At 41.4% G+C, this 18,988-nt stretch overlaps 1 protein-coding gene across 3 annotated transcripts in view; it reads left to right on the top strand.

The window, feature by feature from the left end:
• LOC116975511 (von Willebrand factor D and EGF domain-containing protein-like) overlaps nt 1-18,988 on the top strand; it is a 244,904-nt gene that overhangs the window by 212,138 nt on the left and 13,778 nt on the right. For 2 of the 3 annotated variants that reach the window (XM_033024697.1, XM_033024696.1), the window contains 2 exons: nt 2,310-2,407; nt 14,587-15,738. In XM_033024697.1, coding sequence (XP_032880588.1) covers nt 2,310-2,407; nt 14,587-14,607 — 119 coding nt within the window. In that variant the 3' untranslated portion in view covers nt 14,608-15,738. Of the gene's footprint in view, nt 1-2,309; nt 2,408-14,586; nt 15,739-18,988 lie in introns of those variants that run through there. The other variant, XR_004412640.1, reaches the window with a different exon arrangement.

Genomic DNA, 18,988 nt, shown 5'->3' with positions numbered 1-18,988 from the left:
TCTTGCATTATCCCTATTTATCTCAAACTAAGAACAACATTGGCTCCACCTGTGGCTAATGAGGATATAAATCTTTTTTTATGAGAGCTCCAGCAATTCTCTCTCCTGCCTATTCCAATAATTAGTGATGAATTTGATCAGGCCCTTGGGACTAATCCACCTTTATGCTCTTCACCACATTTTTAATCTTGAACGTAGCGGGTACGTCGGAGCTCGGGGACATTTCTTAGCGGCTCGTAACGCTAACGGCAGGTACTCGGGAAATGCGGTAAACTCGGGAAGACTCATTTTTCAACATGAGAGCCCCGAGTACCGACGAGCGGTCATTACCGTAAATATCCGAGTTCGAATCAGGGCAAACTCGGGAGAACTCTTTGAATGAACTCAGACAGTGGGAAAGGGCACTTATACTCTTGTGCTTAATGCATGTATAAAATGACGGGATTCTCTTTAAACTTGCCAATGACATTTCACATGCCCTTCTGGCCTTCCTAATTTCATGCTTGAGTTCTTTCCTGCTTTATATTCCTCAAGGGCCCTGTCTGATTTTTATCTTCCTAAATCTTTCATATGCTTTGTTTTTCTTTTTGAACAAATTTTACAACCTCTCTCGTTATCCAGTCTATATACCCCCAGTCTAGTTTCAGTCAAGAAAATACTGTCAAGCACTTGCTCATCTAACCTTTATTTTGGAAAAACACAATCACAGTTCCCCTCTACTATACCCAACCATCGTGGGTTCAAACCTTGTATCTGCTTGGCCAAGCCCTTCTAGCCTCGTGCAAGCAGAGACACCCCAAAAGGTCATGCATTCCTAAGCGTTCTCCCAGAAGATCGACACAGGACCTCATGGGAGCGGCCTTTAAAGGTCCCCAAACCTTGAGGGGCCGAACCATATGGGGGTGGTCTCTTTAAATTCTAATAACAGATATCGATTAACACAGTACATGTTAGACATTTCCCTAATCCAATAATACAGTAACTAATACAATGTATCTGACAAAGTTTCTAGATGCAAGTTAACAGAGATAAATTATGCAACATGTGCCTAGATGATCAAGAAACCCAGACAAGGCTCAACACTTAACCCAATCAACATCCAGCAAAGTAAAGCTTTGCAACAATATTTACAATGTGTATGTCTGGTTTGCATTCACCCAATCCGTTTCATGCAATTTACACCTAATTGTAAGAATTCCCATTCTTTCCCTGCAACTCTTATATAGTCTCCAGGCAAGCTGGCACCATTCTGCAGCTTGTCCCATTTCTGCAGAAGGCACATTTAAATTGACCAAATGGCCTAACAGCACAGAAGCCTTTACTCAATTTTAGTGTCCTGGCATCTCCAATTTGGCCAGAATTTACATCCATGTTTCCCATACCTTTCCGTCATTGCTCTTCCTTCTTGCTGGAACATTGCATCCTGGCCTCTGATCAGCTCATCCTTAAACAACTCCCATGTGTCAGATTTGGTCTTACTCAATAACAACTGCTCCCAATTTGCTCTCCTTAGCTCTTGCCTACTTTAGGTTAGTTTAGTTTGGAGTTACAGCACAGAAACAGGCCTCTTCGACCCACCGGCTCCGCAACGACCAGTGATCCCTACACATTAACACTCTCCTACACCCACTAGGGACAATTTTTACATTTACCTAGCCAATTAACCTACAAACTTGTACGTCTTTGGAGTGTGGGAGGAAACCAAAGATCTCTGAGAAAACCCACGCAGGTTACGGGGAGAACTTACAAACTCCGTACAGACAGCACCTGTAGTCAGGACTGAACCCGGGTCTGCGGCGCTGCATTCGCTGTAAGGCAGCAACTCTACCGCTGCGCCACCGTGTTGTAATGTTGTAATTTGCCCTCCCCTAATATAGCACTTTCCCCCAAGGTCCAGACAAGTTCTGATTCATAACTATCTTAAAACTTTAGAATTTACATTATAATTTGAAGAGGATGCAGGATCAAGCATGAGATTACCGAATATGTAATTGATACACAGGAACCTAAACACCAAAGTTTCTGGTCCATGACAGTCAAGATTGAGACACTTATCAAACCAAAACAAACCAGATCAAGTTTAAATATCAATAGATTGTACATAGAAGTGCTAACCAAATTAAATAACAATTTATATCTAATTCTGAAATTGAACCCCATTAGTAAGTTTTGGTGAGAATGGTCTAGATATATTTGAATTATTTCTTGAATAATGAATACTGTTGCTCTGTGACATGATCTTACTCTGTAAATAATTGTCCCCTACCTGGAAGTTTGACTTTATATATTTGTGCCTAATATGTTTTCAGCTATCTGTGAGCAGAAATGTTTGTTTGGAAGTAAATGCATCAGGCCGAATGTGTGTGCCTGCAGGAGAGGATACATAGGATTAGGCTGTGCAAGAAAGGTAAAGCCAAAAATCATATAATTAACAATTGTTTTAGATATGATTAAGTTTGGAATAGAATATCTGTAATATTGATCTGTTAACATTTTGGGGATCTCCTAAATTCAAAAATACATTCATTTATAGAAATATACTATTATCTAACTTTTCAAAGACTTTATATGTATATTAAGGGAAAAGGGGTAACCGAAAGTATGGGACCACTCAGAAACCAAAGTAGTCATTAATGTGTGGAGCCACAGAAGAAGACCAAAGTCCTCAATAAGTATTTATTTTTCTGTTTTTACCATGGAGAAAATCATGAAGCCCAAGGAACTTTGGAAAGTTAATGGAAATATGTTGAAGACAATGTATTACAGTTGACGTGTGGACATCCTACGACATATGAATTGTTAGACAATTCTCCCAGGCCTGTCCAGATATATTCAAGGATACAGTGCAAAGCTAGAGAAGAAACTGCAGGAGTCCTGGCTGAGATATAAATAAATCATTGTTCGCCATGGATGATGTGGTGGAAGACTGGAGGATGGCTAATATTGTGTCTCTATTTAAGAAGCCCTGCAAAATCTGGGAACTATTGACTAGTAAGTCTCTCATCCATGGTGGGAAGATTACTGGGATGAGGTATGCATGAATTTGGAAAGAAAGGAGTTAATTGTGGAGCATTTGCTTGGATTTATGTGTAGGCCTGTAGTAGCCTATAGGGACTTCAGCAAGGCCTTAGATAAGGTTCTGCATAATAGGCTGTTCTGGAAGATTGGATCGCATTGGATCCAGGAGGAGCTAGCTAACTGGATATAGAATTGGCTTTGTGTAAGAAATAGAGGGTGGTAGGAGAAGATTAACGCAATGGAAAGGAAGGACATTAGTTTGGAGGAAGTGGAATCGGTATGGGTAGAGCTGCGAAACATTAAGGGGCAGAAAACGCTGGTGGGTGTTGTGTACAGGCCACCTAACAGTAGTAGTGAAGTTGGAGATGGTATCAAACAGGAAATTAGAAATGCGTGCGACAAAGGCAAAACGTTATAATGGGTGACTTCAATCTACATATAGATTGGTTGAATCAAATTGGCAGGGGTGCTGAGGAAGAGGATTTCTTGGAATGTATGCGGGATAGTTATCTAAATCAACATGTAGAGGAACCAACGAGAGAGCAGGCTATTTTAGACTGGGTATTGAGTAATGAGGAAGGGTTAGTTAGCAGTCTTGTTGTACGTGCCCCCTTGGGCAAGAGTGACCATAATATGGTTGAGTTCTTCATTAGAATGGAGAGTGACATTGTTAATTCAGAAACAATGGTTCTGAACTTAAAGAAAGGTAGCTTTGAGGGTATGAGACGTGAATTGGCCAAGATTGACTGGCAATTAATTCTAAAAGGGTTGACGGTGGATATGCAATGGAAGACATTTAAAGACTGCATGGATGAACTACAAAAATTGTTCATCCCAGTTTGGCAAAAGAATAAATCAGGGAAGGTAGTGCATCCGTGGATAACAAGGGAAATCAGGGATAGTATCAAAGCGAAGGATGATGCGTACAAATTAGCCAGAAAAAGCAGCATACTGGGAGAAATTCAGAGACCAGCAGAGGAGGACAAAGGGCTTAATTAGGAAAGGAAAAATAGATTATGAAAGAAAACTGGCAGGGAACATAAAAAACTGACTGCAAACGTTTTTATAGATATGTGAAAAGAAAGAGATTAGTTAAAACAAATGTAGGTCCCTTGCAGTCAGAAACAGGTGAGTTGATCATGGGGAACAAGGATATGGCGGACCAATTGAATAACTACTTTGGTTCCGTCTTCACTAGGGAAGACATAAATAATCTGCCGGAAATAGCAGGGGACCGCGGGTCAAAGGAGTTGGAGGAATTGAGTGAAATCCAGGTTAGCCGAGAAGTGGTGTTGGGTAAATTGAATGGATTAAAGGCCGATAAATCCCCGGGGCCAGATAGGCTGCATCCCAGAGTACTTAAGGAAGTAGCTCCAGAAATAGTGGATGCATTAGTAACAATCTTTCAAAACTCTTTAGATTCTGGAGTAGTTCCTGAGGATTGGCGGGTAGCAAACGTAACCCCACTTTTTAAGAAGGGAGGGAGAGAGAAAACGGGGAATTACAGACCAGTTAGTCTAACATCGGTAGTGGGGAAACTGCTAGAGTCAGTTATTAAAGATGGGATAGCAGCACATTTGGAAAGTGGTGAAATCATTGGACAAAGTCAGCATGGATTTACAAAAGGTAAATCATGTCTGACGAATCTTATAGAATTTTTCGAGGATGTAACTAGTAGCGTGGATAGGGGAGAACCAGTGGATGTGGTGTATCTGGGCTTCCAGAAGGCTTTCGACAAGGTCCCACATAAGAGATTAGTATACAAACTTAAAGCACACGGCATTGGGGGTTCAGTATTGATGTGGATAGAGAACTGGCTGGCAAACAGGAAGCAAAGAGTAGGAGTAAACGGGTCCTTTTCACAATGGCAGGCAGTGACTAGTGGGGTACCACAAGGCTCAGTGCTGGGACCCCAGCTATTTACAATATATATTAATGATCTGGATGAGGGAATTGAAGGCAATATCTCCAAGTTTGCGGATGACACTAAGCTGGGGGGCAATGTTAGCTGTGAGGAGGATGCTAGGAGACTGCAAGGTGACTTGGATAGGCTGGGTGAGTGGGCAAATGTTTGGCAGATGCAGTATAATGTGGATAAATGTGAGGTTATCCATTTTGGTGGCAAAAACAGGAAAGCAGACTATTATCTAAATGGTGGCCGACTAGGAAAAGGGGAGATGCAGCGAGACCTGGGTGTCATGGTACACCAGTCATTGAAAGTAGGCATGCAGGTGCAGCAGGTAGTGAAGAAAGCGAATGGTATGTTAGCTTTCATAGCAAAAGGATTTGAATATAGGAGCAGGGAGGTTCTACTGCAGTTGTACAGGGTCTTGGTGAGACCACACCTGGAGTATTGCGTACAGTTTTGGTCTCCAAATCTGAGGAAGGACATTATTGCCATAGAGGGAGTGCAGAGAAGGTCACCAGACTGATTCCTGGGATGTCAGGACTGTCTTATGAAGAAAGACTGGATAGACTTGGTTTATACTCTCTAGAATTTAGGAGATTGAGAGGGGATCTTATAGAAACTTACAAAATTCTTAAGGGGTTGGACAGGCTAGATGCAGGAAGATTGCTCCCGATGTTGGGGAAGTCCAGGACAAGGGGTCACAGCTTAAGGATAAGGGGGAAATCCTTTAAAACCGAGATGAGAAGAACTTTTTTCACACAGAGAGTGGTGAATCTCTGGAACTCTCTGCCACAGAGGGTAGTCGAGGCCAGTTCATTGGCTATATTTAAGAGGGAGTTAGATGTGGCCCTTGTGGCTAAGGGGATCAGAGGGTATGGAGAGAAGGCAGGTACGGGATACTGAGTTGGATGATCAGCCATGATCATATTGAATGGCGGTGCAGGCTCGAAGGGCCGAATTGCCTACTCCTGCACCTAATTTCTATGTTTCTATGTTTCTATGTTATTAAACACAGGTCTGTAAATAGTGATGTGTGTCAGGGATCGGTACCGGGCCCATTACTGTTTTTCATCTATATCAATGATTGGGATGAGAATGTGAAAGGTAAAACTAGTTAGTTTGCAGATGACACTAAAATAGGTGATATCGTAGACAGTGAATACAGTTATCAAAAATTACAGCGGGATTTTGATTAGCTGGGAAAGTGGTCCAAGGAATGGATAATGGAGATTAATTCAGATAGGTGTGAGGTAGTGCATTTTGAGAGGTCAAACCAGGGCAGGGCATTGACAGTGAATGGCAGGGCCCTGGGGAGTATTGTAGAGTCGAGTAGTTAGGGTACTGAGGAAGGCTTTTAGAGTGCTGGCTTTCATCAGTCATGGAATTAAAATACAAAAGTTGGGGTATTATGCTACAGTTGTACAAGATGTTACTGAAGCTGCACTTGGAGTATTGCGTTCAGGTTTGGACATGCTGCTAATGGAAAGATGCCAAAGCAGAAAAGTGCATGGAAGATTTACCAGGATATTGCGAGGACTCGATGGCTTGAGCTACAGGGAAAGGATGGGCAGGCTAGTACTTGGAGCACAGGTGACTGAAAGGTGATGTTATAGAGGTACATAAAGTCACAAGGACAATAGAAAGGGTGAATGCATAGATTGTTTTTCCCAGAGTAGGAGAATCATTAATTAGAGGGCATAATTTGAAGGTGAGAGTGGAAAGATTAAAAAAATTCTCCCAAAGGACAACATTTTCACAGAGGGTTGTGGGTATATGGAACAACCTGGCAAATTAAGTAGTTGAGGCCAGTACAATAACAGCATTTAAAAGACATTTGGACAAGTACATAGATGGGCAATATGGGCCAAATTTGGGGAAATGGGAGTAGTTTGGATGGGGCATCTTGATCAGCATGGATGCGTTGGGCAATTAAAATAAATAAATAAAATAAATGTATTATTATTATAAGGGCCTGTTTTCCTTCTGGATGACTATATGACGGTCCTCTAGACTGTGGTCCATGCTACACAACATTCATTGAATGTTGTCATCCCAAGCAGAATATAAGGTGCTGTTCCTTTTGTTTGCATATTCACTCTGGCAATGGAGGAGGCCCCGAACAGAAAGATCAGTATGGGAGTTAAAGTTGTTAGCGACCAGGAGATTCAGTAGGTCTTCGCTGACCGAGCGCAAGTGTTCAGCGAATCAGTCACAAAGTCTATACTTGGTTTCGCACATGTATAGGAGGCCACTTTGGGAACATAGGATGCAATAGATGAGATCAGAGGAGGTGCACGTGAACCTCTGTCTCACCTGGTAACTGGGGCCCTTGGATCGAGTTGAGGGCAGAGGTATAGGGACAAGTGTTACATCTCTTATGGTTGCAGGGGAAAGTACTTGGGGAAGCGGTGGTTTGGGTGGGAAGGGATGAGTGAACTGAGGAGTTGTGGAAGGAGCGGTCTCTGCTGAAGGCGGAAATGCAAAGATGCGGCTTGGGATGGGATTACGTTGGACATGATCGGTGTATGGTGTTGGTTGCAGGGGCTGGTTTTCTAGGGTTACTGCCTGACCCGCATCTGCAGTTCTTTGTTTCCGTATTATTGGGAGAGATTACATCCAGATTAGAATGTGTGCTTTTAAAGTTCTTAAGAATTTATGTTGCTTTTGCTTCAATTGTGTGCCATATTTTATCTCTGTAATTAAGAAATAAATTTCATTTCCTTGAATACTGCATGGTTAATATTTAGTTAATCTTTAGTTGTTTAATTACAAAAGAGCTCTAACTTTCAATGTCCTACCAGCAGAGATATGTCGGGAGGATAGCAACTAATGTGTGAGCTGTTCAATTTAAATTATTTGGCTAGAAATTAGTAGGCAGCTCTATCATTGAAAAGTTATTTAACCCTGCATAGAGCAATTTTACTCCTGCTTCTGGGTCCCTTTGCACCTGCAGGTAAATTTATCCCAACCATTTTTCAGCAGGCTTTCTTTGTTCCACTTAGCAATTTTTCATGACATAATGTCCCTCAACGGATATTCCTCACAAAACAGGTTATTTTCTAACCTGTCACCCAAATGAATTATTTAAAGTGACGGTGCTTTGATCTCCATGAGGTTTCTGCCCTCTTATAGCCTGAAGCACAATCTCTCATTCTCCACAACAGGAGAAAGGAAGACTTAATTTATATTTCCTTCAGTTCACAGGAGCAGATGGAGTAGGAGATTTCCTGGTACGGCAAGCTTTCACAAAATGCCAATTTTCATAAAATGCATTCAATACCTTTATAAGGATCCTCTTTAAAAAGTTATACCAAAGCTCTCGGCTCTAGTACAGAGGGTCTATCTGCAGTGAAATTAACTCCTGCCGCATCTTGCTGGGCCAGGTTGTCCAGTCTTGGTGATCTCCTGGGTCATACATGCATGTCCCTCCCATAATTGTATTCCACTCATTCAGTAGCTACGGTGCCCGATAATGAAAGTGCGGTTATGTTATGGTGTAAAATTGTAAAATTCTGGAAACAATCTGCAAATCAGGGAGTATCTGTGGAAGGAGAAACAGAGTTAACATTTCAGGCCAGTGATTCTCACAACAGGGTGGTCACGGTGGTGCAGCAGTAGAGATGCTGCCTTACAGCGAATGCAGCGCCGGCGACCCGGGTTCGATCCCGACTACGGGTTCTGTCTGTACGGAGTTTGTACCTTCTCCCCATGACCTGCGTGGGTTTTCTCCGAGATCTTCAGTTCCCTCCCACCCTCCAAATACGTACAGGTTTGCAGGTTAATTGGCTTGGTAAGTATAAAAATTGTACCTAGTGGGTGTAGGATGGTGTTAATGTGCGGGGATCGCTGGTCGGCGCAGATCCAGTGGGCCGAAGGGGCTGTTTCCACCCTGTATGTCTAAACTAAACTAAACAGGGGAAGAGATAAAACAAATTCATTGCAAGTTACACAGATGATGGCCTGGAACACAATTAACATTCCCATTCTGACAAAGGGTGCGTGATATCAGATTCCTAGCATTTGCAGATGTTTGCTCCAGTTTACTGTTATATAATGGTATGGCCTTTTAAGAGCCATGTGGAATGTTCACGCCTTCTGTGTTACATTGTAAAAGTTGTCAAAATAGGGACATTTCATGGGGAACACCTGGCTAAAAGTTAGGCCACTTTCAACTGTACAGCTACACAGGGAAAATCAGTAATGCCGCTCTGTGAAATTCACAAAGTTGTCTTTGTTCCTACAACTTTCACAAACAGCTTAAGGGAACAGGAAACAATATTTTAAAGTACATAGCCAAGCTAATCTGTGATTTTACTTCGGAGTCACGTGAGTGACTACGTGAAGAAGAACCCCGCCAGGACGCATGCGTGTCATATCGCTTTCACGCTTGCGAAACGACAGGCGGGGTGGAGCGTTCCCCCGCAGCGGTAAGTTTGAAACCGTGACCTGCAGGTAAGTGATTTACTCTGCGGTAGTTTTTGTCCCCGCGCTATTTTTACACGGGGGGGAAGCTGGACAAAATAGTGTCCACAAGTGCTGCGAGTGAAGCTGGCTGGGGAGGACTGCGAAGTTGCGGGAGCCAGCAGCAGCTGAAGGCACAAGCCCCGTAAGGGATCAGCTGTGCCGACTTTGGTCCCGCGCCGGCCAGAACACCACGGCCGGGCGGGAGACTATTCAGATGGGGCCGTCGACTTTTGACAAGTCGAAAACGGCAGGAGGCGGGGTGGAACGACGTTCCCCCGTAGCGACAATTTAAACCAGGACCTGCAGGTAAGAGCTGCGGTCTTTTTGTGTTTTCCCATGCTGATTACAGGTGGAGAAACCAACGGGCTGCGACAAAGCTGGTGGGCTAGCAGCGGGCAGCGGCACTTGAATCACCTATAATGGGATCAGCTGTGCCCGATGTCGCCTCCGCACCGGCCAGATCCACTCCACGGCCGGGCGGTAAGGCAAGACAAAAAACCATCAAAGTCGTGGACTCAGATTAGTCCGACTTTGAGCAGCCGCGGGCGGCCAGCGACCGTGAGCGCTGGAGCCGGATGGAGCGGTGTGTGGAGCATTTGCTCCAACGTGACAGGCCCCGGGAAATGGAGTCGAGTCACTGTGGGCTCTATGTAAAACCCACAGCAGCACCTCTTGTAGGGCTGCACAGTGCTTCTCCCTCGTCAGAGGGGAGTATTGGGGGTCAGTTCTGGGCTGATCCTGAAGAGGGGTTTGCAGAACAGAAATCAAGTGTGCAGGGGGTGCAGGAACGTGAAAATCTACTGGGCATGGTGTCCAACTTCATACAGCCAGGCCAGACTGGCCAAAACCTGGAGGACACCTGACACCGGGTAACTGTATATCCCTGAATGTTTCCTGTAGTAAATAATTGTATATGGAAACTCCTAAACAGCGGGGATAACAGCTTTCACCCGCACAGTGGATGAGAAGGACATGTCGCAGGACCAACAGGATGCACTGGCACTGCTTTGTAACACACGGCCATAGACAGCACCCTTACGCACCCACCAGTAGAACAAGACCGACTGGTGAAAGCTCGAAGTTCCGGTACACCAAACATGAGTCTTTCTTAGGCCATGGCCCAGACCGGCCTTCTTGGAAGATACGCAAACCTCCAACATCAACCAAACCACAAACCCAGACACCGACGCTTCAACATCAACGAAGGATTTAGAAAAAGAAGTAAACCTGCCACTGGTAACTATGGACGTAGGTTGGTCTGGTTCCCTACAAATTGCAGGGAGCATGGAGGTTGGGGGGGGAGATTACTCTCCTTTCTGGATGCATGGAGTATGTTAACTACCGATACTTATATTTTAAGCAGTATCCAGGGATATAGAATAGAATTATACACAAGTACAGCCCTCCAGTTCAACATATGTTCGTACTTTCCGGTAATGAAAAATCAGAAGCGCAGGCTGAACTGGAGCGGCCTTACGCAAAAGGGGTAATTGAAAAATCCCAACACGAACCGCCAGAATTCGTGTCCTATATCTTTACCAAAATCAAAAAAGATGGTGGTTGTCGCATCATCATAGATCTGACCAAATTGAATACATTTGTACAAGATATTCATTTTAAAATGGAAACCTTTGTTACTGCTAAACAATTGATTTCCAACGGTTACTTCATGGCTAGCATCGATTAAAAAATGCTTACTATTCAGTGCCTATACGAGGTGACCACAGATGTTACTTAAAATTCAACTGGATAGGACAGCACTGGCAGTATAGAGCGCTGCCAAATGGGTTAACATCAGCCCCCAGACTGTTCACAAAAATTTTGAAACCAGCCCTAGCGTTTCTACGGAAACGAAAACACATGGTCATGGCATATCTAGATGACATACTTATTGTGGGCAAAACTTTGGAATTTGCCAAACAAACTGTAACAGCCACAAAACAGTTATTTGAAAAACTGGGGTTTATTATCCATCCAGTTAAATCTAAATTAACGCCTTCCACTACTATGGACTATTTGGGGTTCACCAGTGACTCAGTTCACATGTCGGTGACTTTGCCAAAGGGAAAGGCTATAGACTTAATAGAGGCTTGCAATAACCTCATTGACATCAGTAACCGTCCATCAGATTGGTAGCAAAAGTAATTGGCAAAATAGTGGCTGCTTTTCCAGCCACACAATTTGGACCTTTACATTACCAAAATTTACAGAGAGCAAAAATACAAGCACTCAAAATCAATGCTGGTCATTTTGACAGACCAATGAACCTACCAATCAAAGCTATAATGGAACTAAAATGGTGGATAGATAACATTTGGCTTTGTTTCAATCCAATCATTATCAGCAACCCTTCTATGGTGCTACAAACTGATGCCAGTGCACTTGGTTGGGGTGCCACCAATTCCATCTCCAGCTGTGGAGGTAGATGGACTGCTCAGGAGGCATCATTATTACTAACACTGGGCATAAACTACCTGGAAATGTTGGGTGCATTCTATGGCCTGAAGTCATATTGTACTGGGTCATATCACCAACATGTTAGACTACAGATTGACAATACCACCGTGGTAGCATATATCAACGACATGGGTGGAAACAAATCGACATCATGTGACAATCTGGCTAATACAATTTGGCAGTGGTGTATCCAGAGAGATATTTGGATGTCAGCTACTTACCTACCAGGTAAACTAAATTTAGTGGCAGACACCAGGTCACGCAAATTTAATGAAAACACCGAATGTATGTTGAATAAAAAGTATTTGCTGATATTACAGCACGATATGGAACACCAGATAACGATCTATTCGCATCCAGGCTTAATCACGAGTTATCAAATTATGTTTCGTGGGAACCAGACCATGGGGCAGCGGCAACAGATGCATTTTCGCTGCATTGGGGGGAATTGTTTATTTATGCATTCCCTCCTTTCTGCCTCATCAGTCGGGTATTAAGGAAAATACAGCAAGACTCTGCGTCTGGTATTTTGGTAGTACCCGCTTGGCCTACTCAACCATGGTTCCCAGTGATACTGAACATGGTATTAGAACCATGTATCACCATCCCGAATAGACCAGACTTATTGGTTCATCCCGTAACAAGGGATAGCCACCCATGCCATAACTATTTGAATTTATTAATTTGTAGAGTTTAAAAATACCACTACTACAGCTGGGACTGACGGACCGAACAGTGAACATGATTTCGGCGGGCCACAGACAGTCCACCAAAAAACAGTATCTGGTCTATATCAGGAAGTGGGAGATGTATTGTCACAAAAACAGCATCACCTACAGAGATATGAACATCCCGTCTGTTCTGGAATACATGGCAGGCCTCCATTATGATGAGGGGCTCAGTTATAGTGCCATCAACTGCGCCAGAAGTGCCTTATCAACTTATCTATGGCAAGGAACAGTGCGTCACTCTGCTGGGACTCACCCACTGGTAACTAAACTTATGAGGGGAATTTTTAATCCCCCAAGAACCAGGTACTCCCAAATATGGGATGCGAGTATTGTCCTGAAGATGCTCAGGAATTGGTCTCCAGCAACAGCTCTGTCCCTACATAGACTGACATTAAAAACAGTCATGCTAATGGCATTGGTCACGGCACAAAGGGTACAGTCATTACATAAATTAAGACTGGACACATGACTTCTTCATCTGAAAATATTACATTTCATATTTATGAATTAGTAAAGCAGAACAGACAGGGATCAACAGGCCTCAATATAGAATTTAGGTCTTACCCAACAGATGATCGTCTCTGTATAGTAAGACATTTGTCGTTGTACATGGAGAACACGAAAATCATCAGAGGCAATAAGAAGGCACTTTTAGTCAGCCATAAGCAACCACACAAAAGAGTGATGGTCCAGACCATCTCAAGATGGCTGAAACAGGTTCTAATACAGGCTGGGATGGATACTAATATTTTTAAATCTCATTCCACCAGGGCTGCAGCTACATCGGCAGCTATGCAGTTGGATGAACCAACGGACCAAATCCTCAAGGCAGCAGGATGGTCAGGGGAAAAACATTCCAACTATTTTATCATAAACCAGTCATTAAACCTGGAACATTTGCAGAAACAATTTAAGTTCTGTAATTTAATTACCCCATAAATAGGGGCTATAATTTGTGTTAATCAATTCATGGATTTCAATGTCGGATTCATGTCTAAAATATGTTGACAAATTCCTCCTACAGTCATTAAGGCAGATGTGATGCATGGACTCGTTTCCACGGCATGAAATCACAGAGCTTTGAAATCTTCACGTAGTCACTCACGTGACTCCGAAGTAAAATAGTAAGATTAAACGAGAACTTACCAGTTCGAAGTTTGATCGTTATTTTACGAGGAGTACGTTGAGGGAATACGTGCCCTCCGCTCCCACCCATGATCATATACTCAACTGGTATTTCTTCTCTAATCTTACTATGTTTAAGTCATTACAGTTATCTGTGATTTCACACCGCTGCTTTGAAGAATGACACGCATGCGTCCTGGCGGGGTTCTTCTTCACGTATTCCCTCAACGTACTCCTCATAAAATAACGATCAAACTTCGAACTGGTAAGTTCTCGTTTAACCTTACTATTGTTGCTGCTTTCAAATAGTGAGCAGCATCGACTCAAGAAGAAATTGGCAAGGTTGAGAACTACTTACAGCCCGGAATTTGGAAATCGTTATTAACAGACAGCTAACATCTGATGGCTATTTTGTCCATTGCAACAAGTTTGAATGTAGAAATTGGTTTTAATCTTCTTGGGCAACATTTTCGCTCAGAAGATAGAAACAGAAAATAGGTGCAAGAGTAGGCCATTCGGCTCTTCGAGCCAGCACTGCAGTTCTTTGTTTCTCCATTTAAAGATAGTTCAAATGTCACCATTGAGGTTGATGGGAGGTAAGGAAAGCATTCCATCAATAGGACAAAAATAAGTCGAACTAATCAAAATATGAATTAGGATTCACTTCACTGAACTCTGTCTATTTAGCACCCCAATTGATTTTACAGTCTGTAAGTTTACCATGCCAGTTATTAAAATTGAGTCCCTTTTAATTGTACTCAAGCCTGTTCTCAAAGGGTTGTTCAGAGTTGTTACCATGCCAATATAAACATGTAACATCCTGCTTTGATATGATGCAAAATCTAGTTTGATTCATACCACCATATTTTCCATCCATTGCAGCTTCCAGTTGGACGTGGATGATAAGGTGAAAGTGTTACAACCGGTTCTTCTGACCTGTGAGCAGTTATCACAGTGGATCACGCATTCACAGAGCTGCGTGGTGAAATGATGTGAGGAATGCGTCACGGCCCGTATATTTTCACATCAATACATCTTAAAGAAGTGATTTTAACCTTCCCCGAAAAATTATATTGCCATATAACTGAAATGTTAATTGCAGGAAACAAAGATGTTGCTGTAAGTTATTGCATAATTTATATATAATCAATTAAATATAATTTTGAAGTCATTTTACAGGATGGTAGACTGTACCTTTTTGGTCACAGTGTTCCCCTGTAGTTTGACTACCTCATGGGCATGAAATCTTGTTTTCTCATGGGACCTACTAAGACAGTTAAAGTTCACACTGCAGTGTTTGCAAGCTGAATCTCACAACATATGACTCTTGACTACAGTTATGTATTGCAACATCACGCCATTCTCTGCTTTTATTTCAATGGTGCTAATATTTTGGAACCCCTTGCTGATGTTTATTCCAATTGGAAAAAAATAATATTGTGGTGAAAGTCCATGTTTTTTCATTCTCATTGCGTGTATTGCTAACGTAAAATTTAGAGATTGTTAATTCTCATCACACAACTCTATAATTTGGCCACAATTGACAATTAGAGATAGAAAGATGATTAATAGGGCAAATTGGAATGTCTGAATTAATAAAGAGTGATGAATATAAGATTAACCTATTGTTGCACAGTTTTGCAACTTCCCCATGTCTCCGTTTGTCCAGGAATGCGCAGTTCTGAAATAATTGCTACAGTGCAAAATGCTCCTCTCCCTACTACTGACGTCCCTCAGTTTAATGTGAGCAAAAAAATGTTCATGAAAACTAAGTCCCTGTACTCGCTGATTGCAGTTGATTCTTTGAAGAAAGCAATTGTATATGGCAAGTGAGGATAAAGAAATTTTCATTGGAGCCTTGGAATCCTTTTGAGATGCAAGTAAGATTAAATATTTGCGTCAGATTAAAATCAATTTCTAACAAATTTAAACACAATAATGCATATAATATAAATCACAATATAAATCAAAACATCTTTTTTTGAATTATTCCTCTTAAAATATCATAACCCTTTTATAGCCATATATTTGATAGAAAAGGAGCAGGAAAAATACTGCAGTTGGAACAATTAAGTAAATTTTTTGAAGAGCCAACACAGGCATAATAAACTAAAATAAACACTGCGATTGTAATATTCAATCAATTGGTAATCTCAAACCAAATTTCATGCGCAGTTTCATACAAGGCCTAGTTATTTCTAGTCCTGAATTAAAGGAACATATAACTTACATTGGGACTCATAATAGCAATGCAGGTCACAGAGAGACATCAGAGTGGATGTAGGATGATGTTAATTCTCCATCCCTCTCAGAACTGCCTGTCTGTGGCCTGTATTTTTATAACAAGTCCTAATGTAAGCTTGAAGAACAGCAGCACATCTACCACTGCGCTTTGTTGGAGCATTCTAGACGCAATGTCAAATTCAACAATTACAAATACCTTTTCATATCAGATCAGCCCTGTTCAATTGTGGGTTATCCATCTCTAAAACATATGTAGACACAAAATGCTGGAGTAACTCAGCGGGACAGGCAGCATCTCTGGAAAGAAAGAATGGGCGACGTTTCGGGTCGAGACCCTTCTTCAGACTTATACTTACCTGTTCTTTCTGCACCTGCATTGACTTGATATACAGGTAATTTCCTACAGCTCTGGCCTTCATTTCACAGGTTTTACAATCAACCAGATTGTTTCATGAACAATTTATTACCCCAGCACACATGGCGATCAAAAATATTTCCTGAATCTTCATCCTCTCTGTAATTAATACGGACTTGGCCTACTCCTCCTTTAGACCTCCTCGCCTGTGTGGATTTATTATCTGCCAGGCTTTGTCCTGTTCCACCTCTCTTCCAGCTTTCTTCGCACCCCCCCCCCCAAATTACAATCAGTCTTAAGAAGGGTCCCAACCTGAAAGTCAGCGGGACAGGCAGCCTGTGTTTTCCTGTTGCCTACTCCAGCACACTGTCTTCTTTTGTAAACCAGCATTGCAATTCCTTGTTTCTTATTTGCTTTCTTTATTTCCTAATTGCAAACAAGGGTCTTTGATCTAGAACGTTAACTCTTTCCACAGATGCTGCTTGACCCGCTGAATGTTTCCGACATTTTCAGTTTTTATTTCAGATTTCTAACAACTGCAATCTTTTGATTTTCATTCAACTGCACAAAGTCTAATTTTAAATTTAGCCTTTCACTTTTGTTTCTGACAAAAAAAAACATTTGTTTCCATTAATTTATGCAAATGTGAAGTATGGGTGCTTACAAATCTGTCACTAGCCACAAGTCTGAGACACTGAATAAAAGGAATATTGGCAACTCCTTATAAAGTAACATGACATAAAGTGTAATATTAAAAAAAATCTGAATAATGTAGAGCAACAGCATTGCTATGCTGAGTTTTCCCCCAATAAAAAAAAAATGCTATTTTTTTTAATTTACATTGAAACTGTCTACATAGTTTGTTACACTAGGAGAATTGGAAACAAGCTCTAATTGTATCCTAGTGTTCAACTTATATTTTATCTGAGCAGAAAATTGCACAATGTTATAAATTTAATGGTCAATCCATCAATATTCAGCAGCAACTGTGGAGACTAAAACAATGCATGGACATTTCTTTTCCATATTTTACACTTTTATAACAAACTAACTTATTGGTTTAATGAAAATATTCGTTATGAAAATGTTTTTGTACAATTTGCTGATGTACAGTATATAAAACAAGAAATTGAGTATATCCATATCATAATGTTTAAACCCAAATTTGTAATATTTCTAGTTAATTTGTGAAAAATAATATTGAGTTGTGATGTATATAGACAGTGCTCAAATGGATTTACCATACATATAATTATATAAAAGGTTCATAAAAACAACCTAAAGTATTCTTTTGGTCTTTTTGTGCCATCAAAAAGTATTGGTTACGCTGTTACGCCACATTTGGAGTATTGTGTGCAGTTCTGGTTGCTACATTACTGGAAGAATGTGGAAGCTTTGGAGAGGGTTCAAAAGTGGTTTATCAGGACGCTGCATGGATTAGAGGGTATTAGTTATCAGGAGATGTTGGCCTAGCTTGCATTGTTTTCTCTAGAGCATAGGGAAATCCGACAGATGTTTATGCACAGACCTGGCAGTATGCTGGGCATATTTTTTACATGGAGTAGTAGGTTCCAGGAACATGTTGCTAGGGACGGTGGTGGAAGTAGATACGATGGTAACTTCTACAGTGCTTTCAGATAGGCACATAAATATGTGAGTAATGGAAGGATATGGATTATTTGCAAGCAGAAGGCATTAATTCAATTTGGCATTATGTTCAACACAGACATTTGTAGACTCAAGGATTCATTTTTGTGCAGTACTGTTCTGTGTTCTATCTGAATAGAGAGGTGTTCTTCTGAGGCAATGAAGCAAGACTCCAGGAGATGACAATAGACCATTCCTCATAATTGCATCAGTGGCCAACAATTTAGCTTGGTATAATTGGAAATGCCCTGCTCACTCAGGAGCTTGTTAAAGGACTGCAGCAATTCTATTTCCACCACTATGCAATATTCTATTCCAGCAGCAATAACCACTTCAATACTCTCCCAATTACAATTTGAGGAGAAAATTGGACATGAATGACGAGCAAATAGACTGTATTGTGCCCTTGAAGATAGAACTGCTAACTGCATCAATTTGTTTTCCAGAAGGCAGGGTAAAGTTTGTGTTTTACCAAGACTGCAGCCTTCAGTTCCAAACTATTTAAATATCAACGGAAATATAGTTACAAATTAATTGATAAATTAAAGGTGAAGGATATATCGTAACATAAAGTACATAATTTGCACTGAGCTATAATTCAGACAGATTGTCACTTTCTGACAGTCTATACATGCTGTAATTACCGTGGGGAAGAGGTGAGATAAAAGCTGAGCTAGGCTGAAAATAGAGCTTATGTACTAAATTATTGCGTTGGGTGCTGGCTGGTGCTTACTGAACTATGGCAGAATTCTCTGCTTCACAAGAAAAACAACCACAAAGAGCTGAGTGCAAATTTTCCATAATACTGACTTTGCAATTTGCAATTTTAATGGTCTGCTTTGGAGTTGGTGATGAATGGGCTAAGGAAAATAGGAGTGGACATGAAAACAAACTGAGGTTAGCTTGATCAGCATTCAGGGCAACATCATATTACTGTTTTCCACTTTACCATTAGATACAAATATTGAAGAGTGCGAAAAGAGTTTTGACTGTTTCCCAATACTTCACATCAGTAGACAATAGTCTTAAGTCAGTAAC

Source organism: Amblyraja radiata, chromosome 7 (genome assembly GCF_010909765.2).
Source record: "Amblyraja radiata isolate CabotCenter1 chromosome 7, sAmbRad1.1.pri, whole genome shotgun sequence".
In the NCBI taxonomy this organism is placed as follows: domain Eukaryota; kingdom Metazoa; phylum Chordata; class Chondrichthyes; order Rajiformes; family Rajidae; genus Amblyraja; species Amblyraja radiata.
This window is presented reverse-complemented; position numbering and strand designations above follow the sequence as displayed.